At 44.0% G+C, this 16,489-nt stretch overlaps 1 protein-coding gene across 3 annotated transcripts in view; it reads left to right on the forward strand.

Moving 5' to 3' along the window:
- The first annotated feature begins 2,140 nt into the window (after window positions 1-2,140).
- The window catches only part of TARS3 (threonyl-tRNA synthetase 3), a 60,805-nt gene continuing 46,456 nt past the window's right edge, over window positions 2,141-16,489 (forward strand). For all 3 annotated transcript variants that reach the window (XR_014313273.1, XR_014313274.1, XM_082736646.1), the window contains exons 1-3: window positions 2,141-2,574; window positions 4,256-4,452; window positions 11,502-11,625. Coding sequence is in view for 1 of the 3 variants with exons in the window: in XM_082736646.1 (XP_082592772.1) it covers window positions 2,275-2,574; window positions 4,256-4,452; window positions 11,502-11,625 (621 nt within the window). In the remaining 2 variants the exon portion in view is untranslated. The remainder of the gene's footprint in view (window positions 2,575-4,255; window positions 4,453-11,501; window positions 11,626-16,489) is intronic.

A 16,489-nucleotide genomic window follows, 5' to 3' on the forward strand; every position in this document is an offset into this window, starting at 1 on the left:
CCAAATGTCTAACAATACACAAATGGATAAACAAATTGTGGTGTAGCCATATAATGGAATATTACCAGGGGTGAGTGAGGGGATGAGCAACAGACATACCCACAGACATGGATAGATCTCAGAATTATGCTGAATGAAGGAGCCAAAAAACCCCAGTACATAGTATATGATTCCATTTATAGAAAACGCAAACAAATCTTTAGCAACAGACAACAGACCGCTGGTCGTTTCAGGATTGGAGGTAGAGGCTGAAGAGAGACAAATTACAAAGGAGGTTGAGAAAACTTTTGAGGGGGGCCCTAAGCAGGAGGAGAGCACTTGATCATACATGAGTCATGGAGGAATGGGAGGAGTGGGAACCAGATGGCAGCAGGTTGAGAAGTGACTGGGAAAAGGGTGCAGACAGTGAGTCTGTGTTACTCTGTCCAGAAGCTTACCAGGGAAGGGAAGAAAAAGCATGGTTTCAGTGCCATACATTACAGAACTTCCCGCTGGGAGCTGTCTGTGGTTCCAGTTAGCTTACCCCAATTAGTTGCCCCCTTCAGCCATTGGAATGCAGATCTGCTCCCAGAGTGGCATTCATTCGCCTCTCCACCTTTCTAATAACTGCCAACCTTTATTTTCCAGAGCAATTGCTCTCTGTTTTAATCTCATCAGTCCAACCAAGTTCTCCCATTCTGGAATTCTGATGGCCTTTATTACCTCTATTTAATTATATGATGTGTTCAAGTAAATCTTACCAATGTTGAAAGGCACCATAGTGTTAAGGACATAGACACTGACATCAGATTATCTGAGTTTGAATCTCAGCTCTGTCGTTCAGTGTTTGTGTGACCTTGGTTAAATCACAGCCTCTCTGGGTGCCCGGGTGGCTCAGTTGTTAAGCATCTGCCCTCAGCTCAGGTCATGATCCCAGAGTCCTGGGATCAGGCCTTCATTAAGAAGCCTGCTTCTCCCTCTCCCATTCTCCCTGCTTGGCTCCCTCTCTCACTCTCTCTCTGTCAGATAAATAAATAAATAAATAAATAAAACAATAAAAAAAAACAAATAAATGAATAAATATTATAAATATACATATGTAAATAAATATATATTACAAATAAATAAAATTATCTGTCAGATAAATAAATAAATAAAATCTTTAAAAAATCCCAGACACTTAGCCGCTCTGTGATTCAGTTTATCCATCAATTTACTGGACATAATAATAGTATTTTTTGCTCTAAGTACTAGAGGAGTTAGTAATTATCAAGAGCTTAAAACAATGTTTGCCACATTCTAAGCCCCAAGAATGTTAATAAAAATCAATTTGTGTTCCTCTTACAGGAAGGTTCATGCTCACAGTTACGTGGTATACAGGAATGTCGGGGGCGTTTGCCCTAACCTGTAGCGAGGAGCTAGCAATTGCCCCTGAGCTTTAAACTTCCTTAGAGGTCTTCCGTGCCCCCTGCCTGGCCCGGCGGCCGCTGCACTTGGTCAGCTTCGGCCTGAAAGCCAAAGATGGTGGACTCTCAACAGTCACTTTTCAAAACCTAGTCGCAAGTTGGAAGGATGGTGACGGCCAGAAAAAGAGCCACGCTAGGAAATCTTCCCAAGATTTTGGACAATTTGTGTTTCAACCAACTCATGGTGATATTCATGGCTAGCCCCGAAGGTGCGGTCAGCCTTTTCAGTCCCCACGCCACTCTCCACGTCTCCTGACCACTCCGCGTGACCACCGCGCCCTGTCCACCCCAAACACTTCACCGCAGTAGCGAGCCCAGCCTCCGCCCCAGCCCGGCACTCACCCCACCCCTCGCCCCGCCTCCTGGCGGCTCCTATAATCCTAGCCCAGCAGTGCCCCGCCCCACCTCTGCCCGTCAGGCGGCCTTCCCGGGGCTCCTATAGTCCCCGCCCAGCAGTGATCCCCGCCCCTCCTTTTCCCGTCGCCCCGCCTTCCCATCGCTCCGCCTCCCCGAGGCTCCTATAGTCCCTGCCCCGCCGTGTGCCCGGCTCTGCCCCTCTCTATTGCCCCGCCTCTCCTCCTCGCTCCGCCTCCCCGCGGCTTCTATGGGTCCAGTCTGCCGAGAGCCTCGCCCTCCGTAACTCCGCCTCCCCGCGTCTCCTATAGTCCCCGCCCTGCCCCTCTTCTCGTCGCCCCGCCTCTCCGTGACGCCCCGCCTCCCCGCTGTTTTCTGTAGCCGGGCGGCTATCTCCCGCTCCTTGCGGTGGCTACTGCGTTCACCCCGGCGACTGCCCGCTGAGCGGCGTCGGTGGCTTGGGGAGCCGGTGGACATGGCGGCCGAGGCCGTGGCTTCACGCCTGGAGCGGCAGGAGGAGGACATCCGCTGGCTATGGGCGGAGGTCCAGCGCCTAAGGGACGAGCAGCTGAACGCGCCCGACCGTGGCCAGGCGGAGGGGCCGTGCCTGACGCGGGAGGTGGCGCAGCTCCGGGCCGAGAACCGCGACCTGCGCCACCACCTCTACCGCCTGCGACTGTGCCTCGCCGAGGAGCTGAGCCGGCAGGCTAAGCTGGAGAGCGCGGCTCCGGCGGCGGAGGCGCAGGAGGCCACGCGCGCAGCGGCGGGCGCGCAGGTAACGGGGCGACGGGGTCACTGCGGGGAACGCGGGCGGGTGCCGCCTAGAGCCCGGGGCGGGTGGCGCGGCCGGTGCGACAGTGCATGGGTGCCGGTGATCCCGGCGGAAGGACGGGTGCGGCCGCGGCGCGCTGCAGGGCCCGAGCCTCACGGAGCGATGCGCTGTGCACCTGCTATAGCCCAGGGAACCGGTGAAGGGCCTGGACACCGTTTGGAGCCCTGTATTTCCAGCAGTCGCCGGACTGACTTAATGGTGTCATTTCTCAGCTTTTCCAGTAAATTGCCACGCATTTTCTCGGTAGCAGAAATAGCATTTTCCTCTCTTTGAAAAAGATGCTGGAGTGTTTAAAACTCACTGTTCTTTCCTTAGCATGAAGACCAACAGCTACATAAATACTCATCCATTCTGTCTAATGAATGGCTGGTTCTGAGCTATTTACGACAGGTGGTTTTTGTTTTTGTTCACTTGTTGAGAGATGTGTATTTAGCTTTACTATTTAATAGAGTGTTTTAATATTTTGGTCCACTGAAGGACAAATTATTGTCGGGTAACATAATACATCTTCTGAAGTTCTAAAAGCTTTCTCAGACTGTGGGATGTTCTTGAGTTCTTTACCAAGGGTACTGTAGTGCAACATCTTCCTAAAATAGTGCATTTAAAGTGTGGCAGCAGCTACACAAGCATTTGCCAGCGACATTGTGTTTGAAGTTTAGGGGGAAAAAACTTCAGAGAGCAAAATATGTTGAATATACTAAACAAGAGTGTGTGAAAATGCACAGACAGGAAGGATGGAACCCCAGCAAATGACTTGCCCATCTAGAGTTTTAGGTGGTGGGTCAGGGAAGCCCAGCGTCCAACGTGGGACACCAGCTGACTGCTGGCATGTCCCTCTCCTGTTTCCAGTGTGTTCCTTTTTCTCCACATTGGTATGAGTTATTTATAACTTAACTTTATTTCTCAGCCTCCTTCCAGTCAAACCCAAGAAAAGAATGCTAAAATGAAGGAGGAAAGCAGGCCTGAGAGCGAGTTGAGTTGTTGCTACGGAAATAACGTGAAATACTCCATGGCATTTAAATATTCTGGTACAGTTAATTGCCTGATTTTTAATTAAAACATAATAGCTAATTAAATTACGACACTAGTAGTATATTCAAAACCTTGCAAACCTTAGCTACCTGATGTCTTAACTTTGAGCTGAGCCAGCCACAAAGAACCAAGACGAAGTCCTTCTTCGTCTATTTAAGCTGAGACAGCAGAGTTTTTCTTTTGTGTTAAGGAAATTAGCCACCGTATAAATCATGAAAACAAACCAGAGTTGGTCTTGAGCATAAACAGTTGACAGGAGCAAAGGAGGAAAACCTGGCCTCAGGGGGATCGGACTGGTTGAGATCAGACAAACAGGAAAGACAACTGAGAACCAAGTGGGGTGGCATGTGAGTAGGTGGTGAATTGTGGAGCTGTGCATACACAGGCGTTGAACCTACAGTAGAGGGAGATATGGTAGTTAGAAGAGGGAGGCTTTGAGCTGGACCCTGAGACATAAGGAGGTGGAAAGTGAATGGGAGGAGAGTTAAAAAAGACCTGGGGTGGGCAGAGAATGGGGTGAGCCTTACTGCAGGTTGAAGCGGTAGAAGAAAGTGGGCTGCGTATGTTAACCTTGTATTCTAATGACTTTCAGGTGACAAATCAGCCAGATTTTGTGAAGGAAAGATTGAAGCTGTTTGAAATATTGAAGAAAGACCATCAGCTTCCATTTGCCGTTACTGACAAAAAGGGGAATACAAACAACGTGATCACAGTGAGAGTGGCTGATGGGAAAACAGTGAAAGGGGAAGTCTGGAAAACGACACCTTATCAAGTGGCTGCTGAAATTAGGTAAACCATAGTTTGAAGAAGATAGTCATGATGCAGTATTGTGCCAGAGCTTGGTGACAGTGTGATCCTCAGGGACCATGAAAATATTTTTTATTACATGAATAAGTTAAATGTCATTAATTTTTCCCATCTGGCTTTGGAAGAGGGCATTTAAATAAGTAATTGAATACCAGGATAAAATTTCTTCCTCTTTAAAATGTCCATATTTTAAAGTTCTTTTTTTTTTTTTTAAGATTTTATTTATTTGTCAGAAAGAGAGAGTGAGAGCAAGCAGGGGGAGTGACAGGCAGAGCTGGTAGGGGTAAAAGCAGGCTCCCTGCTGAGCAAGGAGCCGGATGTGGGACTCAATCCCAGGACCCTGGGATCATGACCTGAGCCAAAAGCAGGTGACTGAGTCACCCAGGTGTCCCCATATTTTAAGGTTCTAGGAAAAATATACAGTAGAGAAAAATGTATAATCTTGACAGGTCACGTTACATTGACTTGGTTCATCATCAAGATATTTCCATGAGATTTTACTGATCTTTCCTGGACTTGACTCCAAGTCTTCGGACCACGTTGGGCAGATCCCTGAAGGTTTCCAAGCCTGTTTCCTTTTATCTCTGTGGAATAATAAAGCTTTTCAAGTTTACCTAATGAGGTTGTAAAAGTTAAGTAAAATCCTGCATATGAAAAATCCTCTGAAAACTAAAGTGCTTCTAGAAACAAAACAACTTATTATAGATTGAAGGTGTATGTGTTAGAGCTATTATCAACCCTGGAATAAGTACTTTGACTTTCCCAGAAATTAGATACATTTGTGAATTTACATTATTTTGACCAATATTAATTCCCAGCATTAAATATAATTCTGTGGAAGTATAGCTCAAGACTGCCATGTGAATAAACTTGTACTATTTAAAAATCAAGTTTTTTCAACTATTGAAATATGTATTATTTCACAATATATGTATTGTGTATCACAATATATGTATTGTGTTATATATATATATGATGGAATGGAAAATACATATATATATACATATGTATATATGTGCATATATACATATATATACATATGTATACATATATGTACATATATACGTATGTACATATATGTATACATATGTATATATATGTATATATATATATATATATATACACTCTAACAGCCTTGCCCAACCTGTTCTCATGTTTTCCAGGAGAGATGAATAGGTGTGCTGGGGAAAAATGGGGTTTGAGGCAAAAATAAGTTTATGTTTCTTCATGGCGAGTCAGTTTGCATGTTGGCATATTAGAGACTGAGAAGTTCTGCACGAAAGAAACCTGTTTGAACTTGGGAAACAAAGTTATTTGATTATGGGATGGGTTCTTCATTGTGCCCTTAATTATCTGCATTTCCACAGGGTACCAGCCTACAAACCCCACAATCAAGTTTCATTACAGAGGAGTTGCAGGAGTGTCTAAAAATTAAAGTTAGCCAAAACCAAAAGATGAGCAAAGCTGGTATATCAGGCAAAACCTGGTAAGAAGAAAGCAGCGATCATAATATTAGTATGAGATACCAGAATTCAGGGCTGAAATCATCCAATGGGATATGGAGGCTTATTGTAAAAAGACACAAACAGTGTAATCCACAATGACTATTTGTCATGTACCTCTATGAGTTAAATAATGTAGCATCAGATCAGAAATACAAAATTATAGACACTCAGGAGTTGTAAGCTTTAACCTGTCCTTGGATAGGTTCTGGACAGATCACGTGGGTAAACATTAGGGTTTACCACCACTGTGCGGTGGACTTATTGGCTGCTCATAAATCTCTGGTCTACAGACAGAGATCTCTTGGCACTGGTGGTCTTGTTTTTGGCTCCTCAGAACCTTAATTATATGTGGAAATACATAATTCCCCTATTCTGTAGGTAAAATGATATCCATTAGGAACTCAGTAAACATTAAATGATAACAAGACAAAACAAAATAAAACTTGAAAATTAAAAAAAAAACCTCTTCAAAATAACTCAGGTAAAAGGAAATAAAAATCACAGAATTTTTAGAATATACTTCCATGAGAATATATATCAAAAATCTGTGGAATAGAGCTGGGATAGTGATCAAAAACAGATTTGTAGTGTCAAAGGCTTTTCTAAGAAGAAAGAAGAAAAGGAAGTGGACTAAGAATTCAACTCAGGCAGTTAGAAAAAAGGGCAGAGCTCTAAAATGAATTAGAGAGGGGCATCTGGGTGACACAATTCGTTGGGTTCTTAATCTCAGATCAGGTGGTAATCTCAGGATTGTGAATGGGGTTCTATGTTGGGCTCCTACTTTAAAAAAAAAAGAGTAAATTAGAGAAAAAGTATTACATGGAAAACTATCTGAATAAGTAAGGGTTCAGTGAGGTGGCTAGATATAAAATAAATGAGAAATTAATAGCTTTATTAAATTATACTGCCTCTTTCCTTGGGTAGCTGAGAGTTGACTGCATAGGTGATTATTACTGCTCTGGGGGAGTCTGAGCATAACAGATAATGTGGAAATCATTAAGGAAAAAGAAGGACAAATTCAAAAGGCACACAAAACAAAACTCGGAAGAAAAATGTCTATGTGTAAAAATGACATATAAAATGGGAAGTGACAGATGTGAAAAAAATGTACCCTATAAACCAAATGATTGCTCTCTAAGTGTGTTTCAAATTAATAGAAAAAAGATGAAAGCTTCAACAGAGAGACAGATTATCTTAGAAGTGTAAATGAAAATTATTATGTGTTCTCGATTTGTCTAAGGTTTATGAATAGCAGTTAATATTGATACAGTCTTGGGGAAATGGCACTGCTGGAGGGTAGATAAGTCTCTTTCAAACTTTTTTTAAAGATTTTTATTTATTTATTTGTTAGAGGGAGAGAGAGAGCACGAGCACAGGCAGGCGGAACTGCAGGCAGAGGCAGAGGGAGAAGCAGGCTCCCCGCCGAGCAAGGAGCCCCATGTGGGACTTGATCCCAGGACGCTGGGATCATGACCTGAGCTGAAGGCAGCCACTCAACCAACTGAGCCACCCAGGCGTCCCTCTTTCAAACTTTTAAAGCCATAAAAACATACAGACCCTAACTCTTGGACCTAGTAATTCTATACATAGCCATTTATCCTAAGGAAATACCCTCGTAGAGGGCCGCCTGGGTGGCTCAGTCTGTTTAAGTGTCTACCTTTGGCTCAGGTCATGATCCCGGGGTCCTGGGTTTGAGCCCCATGTGGGGCTCCCTGCTCAGTGGGGAGCCTGCTTCTCCCTCTCCTGCTTCCCCCTGCTTGTGTGTGTGCTCCCTCTTTCAAATAAATAAGATCTTTAAAAAAAAGAGAAGGAAAAGAGTAAAAAAGGAGGCAAAGGATATTTCATGAGAGAATTGTTCACAGAATGTGGTCCCCAAACCAATAGCATGAACATTACCTGGGAACTCAGAAGAGCAAAGTCTTGGGCCCTGCTCCACGCCTCTTGAATTAATTAGTCTCTGTGTTTGTGAGCCCCTCCATGAGTTTCTGAAGCAAGTCCAAGTTTGAGAACCATTGAGTTAGGCTAAACTGCTGTTTCAAGAGACCCCCACCCAAAGACCATTGCTTAAAAAGGTAGACATCACATGTTCCCATATGACAGTCCAGAGATGACCAGTCCAGGCTGGTGGACATCTCTGGTCTGTGCAGTCATTTGTGGACCTGGGTTCCTTCTATCTTGTTGATCTTCCATCCTCTTCCGGCTTGTCCGGAAGCTGAGTTCATGGACTCAGGGACTCACTTGCAGGCAGGGGGAAGACAGCTGAGGACCAATGATGCTTTGAGGGCCAGACCCCACAGCGACACACTTTGATTTTCTCTTATATCCTATTAGCTCACCTTTAGTCACCTGGCCACCCTAGCAGTAAGAGAGAAAGGGAAATGTCGCCCCTGCTCGCCGGCCACGTATCCAGCTAAAGCATTCTCCCCACGGAAGAGGGAAACCCTGGTTTAGGGGACAATGTCTGCCACAATGTGCCCCTGTGGCATCCAGGAATCCATGAGATCCCTTTTTCATCATCCAGCACACTCAGTCCCTCCCCAGGCGAGACGGCTCTAGGTCCCATCAGCTGAAAGCGTGGGATTTCCAACTGATGTGCAGAGCACCCCGTGAGGCTGGTCCCTTATGCTCTAGCAACAGATAAGCTGGCAGACAGGGCTGCCCACCCCACATGTATATACAGTGGTGGAAAACACAGGAAGCCACCACAATTGAAGTGTATTTGGAAGAAAGAGGAAGGAGCACTGAGGGATCAGGTAGTGTAGAGAAGCCATCAGATTCTGGGGGCAGTGATGGGGAAGGCCCGCAGTGCTTGGGTCAGCCTGTCTGGCCGCCCTCTGTTTTCTGGTCCACAGTCCCCCAGAGGCCCTGATTTTGCTCTTTGGGAGGTTCCTCGTTGTCCATCCTCCTCCTCAGCCACATCTGAAGTACAGGAGAGTTTGTCCCCGAGGCTGTACCCAGTTCCTGCTGGTGCACACTTGGGGGCTCAGAGCTTCCTTAAAGGATCTCACAGTCACAGGTGTTTGTAAGCTGGGCTTGTCCTTTGGCAGTCCCGATCTTTCCAGGATAGTAGGCCTCTGGGCTGTTGGCTTCTAAATCAGCTCCACGTGAACTGATCTTGCTTAAGGAATTCTTCTCACAGAGACTTCTCACCTTTTTTTCCCCTGGCCTTTGACTTGGCTCATTCCTCTGTCCCTCAGTTTAATGGTCTGAGGTCCTATGGAACCACAGGCTGTGGGAGGGCAGCACCCTTACTCTGATCCCTGCAGTGGGCCTCGCCCCTACTGTCAGTCTTGACGTGTGGCCTTCGGGAATGTCCCCTCTGCCATTTGGGATGAAAGACTGTTTCTCCAATCTGGCACAGCCTCACATTTCTGGACTCTTAATCAGTTTGGATTACAGGCCACAGGCAGAGCCTCTCTTGGCAAAGTCCCGTCCGTCCCTTCCATCTCCGCCTGCAAACTGGATATTTTCTCACCTGGGCTGAGCTTGGTGGGGTGGTATTTTGCAAAAGCTGCAATAGCTGTCCAGCGTTTGCCAACATTCTGCCTTTCTATGCCTGCTTCCTTTTGTGCTGCAGGCTTGTGAGCCCCTAAGTTTGCTCTCAGGCTTTACCAAACACGTTCTCAACTATTGAATCAAATATCTATCAATATTTGATACTTACCAAATATCGAATATCAAATGATGCCACGGCAAGGGGCACTGGCTTTCCACATCTCACTGCCCATTTGCTAAGCCGGTGCCATGTGTTTTGGTGTTCACCTCCGGGTCCTCAGTCTTCTGTATTAGTTAAGATCAGGCTAAGTCACTGCAACAGAGGCCACAAAAAATTCAGTGGTGTAAACAGGATCAAAGCCTTTCTCCAGTAGCAGTCTGGAGGTGCGGGGTGCCAGCTTGGCAGGGCAGCACTCCTCTGCATAAGTCATTTGGAAACCTGAATTCCCACCGTTTGGTTGAATCATCAGTCTGTACGTTTCGTGATGCGCTGTCTGCATGGGCCTGGGCAACAGTGCGCATGCGCTGTGGTGTGCAGAGGGTGGGGAGGGGTTGGAGAGGGGCTCTCCAAGGTCTTAAGGCTAAGATGTGGAAGTGCTACAGGCCACTTCACTTGCACCCGTTGCTTCCAGACCTAGTCACGTGACCACATCTGGCTGCAAGGAAGGCTGCAAACTCCTGCCCAGGAAGGAGAGAAAGGATTTGAAGAACCCTTAGCAGTATACACAGCCATTAAAAATGAAAATAAAATTCTACTACATTAATAACAGTAGCTAGCATTTAGTAAGATGTTTTTATTGTGAGTATGGCCTTATTTAATCCTTAAGATAAATGGATGAGGAAGCTCCTCTAAACCCCATTTTACAGATGAGAAAACTGAGGCTGAGAGTACACCGTTCAGTGTTTAAACCCAGGTTGGTCTGACACCGGAGTAGGTGCTCTTAAACCACAGCTCTGTACCACTGCTCACCTTACAGAACTTACAGAAGTTCAAACATCATACTGGAAAGAGGACATGGTCTCATAGTACCTGACATTATGAGGGGACAGAGAAAAGTTATCTTTGCACCTTCCCCCGGTTGGAACATTTGGCAGACTATTCCAACAGAGGTCATTAAAGCACATCTCCTGACCCAGCAGTCTTCAGGAATTTTTCCTGAGGAAATGACTGGGAACTAAGATGTGTGTTCAAGAGTGTTCACTGCAGTATTATTTGTCCCCAAACAAAACAAAGCAAAACCCCTCACAAAGAAATACCTCAAATGCTCAGCCACAGAGGATTCAGTAAGTAAGTCTTACTAGTGTGTTTCTCAGGTGTGTCTGTTGTCAGGGAAATGTGTGACATTACTGAGTTTAAGAAGTATGTTACCATACTGTTATGCTGAAAAGAAATTAAAAAAAAAAAGAAGTATGTTACCAAATAATATATCCAGAATGGTACTATTACTAGGTTTTTATATTGATATATATATTTATCAAAAATTGTGATAGGACATACAACAAAATGTTAACAGCAATTTCTGGGTGCTGGGATTGAGGGTTTTTTTTTCTTTTTCTTCTTTGCTTTTCTGTGCTTTCCCAGTTCTTAATGTGTTGTTTTGTCAATAATTTTCAAACAATAAATGTGTGTGGGGTGTGTGTGAAGAGAGAGAGAGAGAGAGAGAGAGAGAAGGATGGGTGGATATAGAAAAAAACTAAAAAGACATGTACTAAAATGTTAGGAATAGTTATTTCAGGTTGGTAAATTCAGATGTGATTTTTATTTTGTTCTCTGTTTTTTCTTTTTTCCAAGTATTGTTGTTGTTGGTTTTTTTTTGTTGTTGTTGTTGCTGTTGTTTTTTTTACGGTGGATGTGTACCACTTTTGTATTTAAAATAAACGTTATGAAATAAAAAATCTATTCTATTAGTTTACATTTGTACTTTCTATTCACTTAAGAAAAAAACCCTGGAAATTATTCTAATCTTTTGTTTTAATGAATCATTGTAGAATGTGATAAGGTTAACTCCCAAGTGACTTTTCTCTTACTAGTCCAGAACTGGCTGAAAGCGCAGTTGTAGCCAAAGTAAATGGTGAACTGTGGGACTTGGACCGTCCATTGGAAGGGGATTCCATTCTAGAGCTGCTTACATTTGATAATGAGGAAGCTCAAGCTGTAAGTATTCAAAATCCAATTAACAAAACAAACTTTGTATTATAAATGATATTATGCATAAAGACACACATTAAAGTCAAGAATGATGAGTTTTGTAACCTTCTAAGACTTAAAATTTGTTTATTGGTGTTTAGTATGTATTTCATGAGTTTCTATGGACTAAGTACAAATATATATCAGCTTTTAAAGAAGCCCCTATTTATCGTCTTTTAAAATAATTGTTTCCTTGTGCTATAATGCTTTATTTTAAAATCAATGTATATTCCAAATGAAGTTTAATAGATTCTTAAAAATGGGTCTACTTTATAATACAATATGTGTAGGAGAGTTTGAAAACATTACCAAAACTCAGATATCCTTTAAATAGTTATTAATGTACTATTCTGTAAAATAGATACCAGATTTTCATGTAGATCTCTGATATGCATCGTTACCTTGACTTTGTAGTTTTCTCTTCATGCAGCCCATTATCCACCTAAAACCTAACCTATTGGCTTAGGTTACATTAATCTTGAAACTTAGGCTAAATTTCTTGATTTATCAACCCAAACTTATAAGAAGCATATTATTATTACTTTTCCTTTTAAAGCATGTGAGGTATAATAATCCAATAGCCAAATAATACAATATTAATAAAATCACATTTAAAAGTGATTCAGAAAGAGCAATTTTTAGAAGAAATACATAGCATATATGTATTATTTAATTTTTCTTGTGAGTTGTTAACACCTGTCTCTTAACTTGATCTTAGATGTCATCCCTAGTCTCTAAAATTTTATAAATTCCCTCAGTCGGCTGACTAGCATCTAAGGCCTTAGAGGCACGCATAGGCACTACAGGGCTGCAGTGGACAAAGCCTGGAGACTCCCGCTTCCAAGGGTTTCAAGAGTTTACATTCAGTGGGAGGAGGTAGTAAACAAGAAAACAAACAACTGAAGGTTTCAGATAGTGTCAGTTTCTGGAGGAGTTAAATGGGGGCTGGAACCAAGAGCCGCCATGACAGCTGGCAGGGCAGTTAGTTTTGATCCTCAACTCAGGGCCCAGATTCCACCTGAAATCCTTACTTAGACCTTCCCACACTGGCTCTTGGTTTATCTGCAGGTGTCCCTCCTGAGAGTCTTTGAACTTTTTCAGTCTGCCAGGTACTGGGATGGCAGGGGATGGACGAACTACCAACTTAAATGTTCTTTGGAGATGTGGGCATCTTTGGGGTTTTCCCTCCTCGAATTCAGTGACCTCATGAAAAAGAAAACATTTGTTATCACGGGAAATCTTTCTAGGGTGCTGAACCAGCAGGCCCCTCTGCTTCCTGTGCTCAGAACATGGTATCTGACATCAGATTGTAGGGTTTCCATAATTATGTGTGGTTGTTGATGCAAATGATAATAGGTAAACACATTCACCAAATGTTTATTTGCCAAACCATTACCAAGTGACCCTGGCCCCTGGAGTCCCCAGTTACCCTACCACATAGGTAGGTTTTATTTTTTTTATTTTTAAAAAAATTTTTTCAATTTATTTATTTTCAGAAAAACAGTATTCATTATTTTTTCACCACACCCAGTGCTCCATGCAATCCGTGCCCTCTATAATACCCACCACCTGGTACCCCAACCTCCCACCCCCCTGCCACTTCAAACACCTCAGATTGTTTTTCAGAGTCCATAGTCTCTCATGATTCACCTCCCCTTCCAATTTACCCCAACTTCCTTCTCCTCTCTAACACCTCTTGTCCTCCATGATATTTGTTATGCTCCACAAATAAGTGAAACCATATGATAATTGACTCTCTCTGCTTGACTTATTTCACTCAGCATAATCTCTTCCAGTCCCGTCCATGTTGCTACAAAAGTTGGGTATTCATCCTTTCTGATGGAGGCATAATACTCCATAGTGTATATGGACCACATCTTCCTTATCCATTCGTCCGTTGAAGGGCATCTTGGTTCTTTCCATAGTTTGGCAACTGTGGCCATTGCTACTATAAACATTGGGGTACAGATGGCCCTTCTTTTCACGACATCTGTATCTTTGGGGTAAATACCCAGGAGTGCAATTGCAGGGTCATAGGGAAGCTCTATTTTTAATTTCTTGAGGAATCTCCACACTGTTCTCCAAAGAGGCTGCACCAACTTGCATTCCCAAAACAGTGGAAGAGGGTTCCCCTTTCTCCACATTCCCTCCAACACATGTTGTTTCCTGTTTTGTTAATTTTGGCCATCCTAACTGGTGTAAGGTGATATCTCAATGTGGTTTTAATTTGAATCTCCCTGAGGGCTAATGATGATGAACATTTTTTCATGTGTCTGATAGCCATTTGTATGTCTTGATGGGAGAAGTGTCTGTTCTGAGATCATGACCTGAGACGAAGGCAGAGGCTTTAGCCCACTGAGCCACCCAGGCGGGCCTCAAGATTTGCTTTTCTATATAGTTTCTTTTTCATGAATATGTGCTAAATATTCATAAGTTGCTTTATGTTCAGTATCTTAATATGTCCATAGTAACAGGAAAACAAATTCCCAGAACAACAACAACAAAAGTCTTTGTTACTAAAAGAAGCATCAAGATCTTGGAAAAGTTACTTCGCCATTCTGAGCTTCATCTGTAAAATAGGGATTAAAATCTACTTGTGTCTGTTCACATATTTTATGGACATATTATGATACTGAACATAAAGCAACTTATGACTATTTAGCACATATTCATGAAAAAGAAACCGTATAGAAAAGCAAATCTTGAGGCCCGCCTGGGTGGCTCAGTGGGCTAAAGCCTCTGCCTTCGTCTCAGGTCATGACCTCAGGGACCTGGGATTGAGCCCCGCATCCGGCTCTCTGCTTGGCAGGGAGCCTGCTTCCCCCCCAACCCCGCCTGCCTCTCTGCCTACTTGTGATCTCTCTCTGTCCAATAAATAAATCTTTAAAAAAAAAAGCAAATCTTGAAAACTCAGATCTAAAACAATGAGAAATTAATGATTTTTTAAAAGCATTTTTGCCTTATGGAAAAATTCCAGACCTTTTATATTGTAAAAGATGATTCTATTTGTAAGACTAGTTAGAGCATAATGTAACATACAGAAGAAACTCTTGCTGCCCTCCAGATAAGTTCATATAGAAAAACGACAGGAAGAATATTCACGTAAAGCTGATACATACGCACAACAAAAACAAAGGGCATTTTGTAAGATGGCAACAGCTTGCGAGTTTAAAACACAGCTAATGGTATTTCCTTCTGTAAGCATATTGTCCAGTAAAAGAATATATATAGGTGTTTATTATTCTGCTTTAAATCTTTGGGGGAAGTCCCAGGGAAACCGGTGATAGTAGTTTCTTCCAGTCCCTCAGGACTTGAATCGGGCTTTGCTGCCCATTTCAATGGCCATTTCCCCCCTCCCCACCAATCCTCTGGATCCTCTCAGCAGAAGTGACAATGACCCATGCCCTTCTTTTAAGGTCCTCCATGCCACCATTGCTTTCCTGGCTTCATTCCCACCCTTGGTTCTTTCTCAGTCTCCTTTGCTGGCTTTTTCTCCTTCATCTGCCCGCAGAGTGGAGAGTTCCTCCGTGCTCAGTCATGGCACCCTTTGTCTTTAGATTCCCGTTCCAAGCTGCCCCCCGTCTGTTCACAGTCCGCTGTCAGTTCTTCTATCTGTAGCAGGACACGTCTCAGTCTTGTGTACACTGCTGCCTGCGGGGTAGCTCCATCCACAGAGATCGTACGGGGGTCTTCAGCATGGCCACGGTGGAACCCTTGATTGTGGGCCCAGAAATCCCAGGATTTCTTCCCTGTCTGCCATCTCGGTACACCTCCACGCCACACCTGATGGCTCTACCTGGAGTCTCGGAGGCTGTGTGTGTTTACTGCCTGCTCCCTCCTCAACAGTCTCGAATTAATTAGTAAGCCTTTACTTTCCTGCTGTGTCTTGAATCTGGCCACTTCTCCCAACTCCACTGCCACCATCCCAGAGTCTACGATGACATTATTCTACCACAACCCGGGAAAACTACCCACCTGCTGTCCTGTTCCCCTAAAGTCCCTTCCCGTACTGCTACCAAATGATGTTTCAAAAATGTAAATTGAATGATTTCTTTTCTGCTTAAAGCCCTTCACTGCATCTCATTGCATTTAGAGTAAAAGTCAGCCTCCCTCTTCCCCAGCCACCTCCCCCACCCTAGCTCCGCCCCAGGCTTGCGGGGTTGCTGGCCCTTTCTTCCCTCTGCAGCCTTTCTCAGGCTACCCTGCCTTGTCCCTTACATGTTAGCCACGCAGACCTTCCTGACTCCCTGTGCAGGCAGAGTCTTCACTGTTAACTCTTCATGACAGTGCCCTGTCCATCTCCCCTTAAATGCTCTTCTCACCTTGTGATTATGCCCTTGACCTAGTTTACTGATGCTTTTCTCTCCCACACTGCTGCAAACCACGTGAGGGGGGTGACTCCTTTTCTTTCACTGTTGTATCCCTAGCACCTAACTCAGTATTCGGCTCAACAAATATCTAGGTGTGGACAACGCACCAAAGAAGAGACTTGGGTTCATGTTGACAGTTACTCTGCCCTCCCAGCACCATCCGGAGCAAAGGGGCTGTGCCCAGGGACTGACACTCTGGGGCTGTTTGCAGATCCTGCCCCAGCCTAAGGCTGCGGGTTGGGATTGCACGTAGCCTGCCCAGCCAGCCAGCTACCTCTGTTTCGATCAATTTTATTTGTCAAACAGCTTTCTCATTGTAATGTTTCCTATTTAATAAGGGAAAGGAGGGGCTGCCAGGGAACTCCACTGTCTTGCTTCTTTGGCACCTATATTTGATGACTTCAGTTAGCTTTAGTTTATCCATAAGCCATCCATTCCTTGGGCATTCAAAACCAGATTCA

The sequence above is a fragment of the Mustela nivalis genome, assembly GCF_964662115.1.
Source record: "Mustela nivalis genome assembly, chromosome: 6".
Taxonomy (NCBI): Eukaryota; Metazoa; Chordata; class Mammalia; order Carnivora; family Mustelidae; genus Mustela; species Mustela nivalis.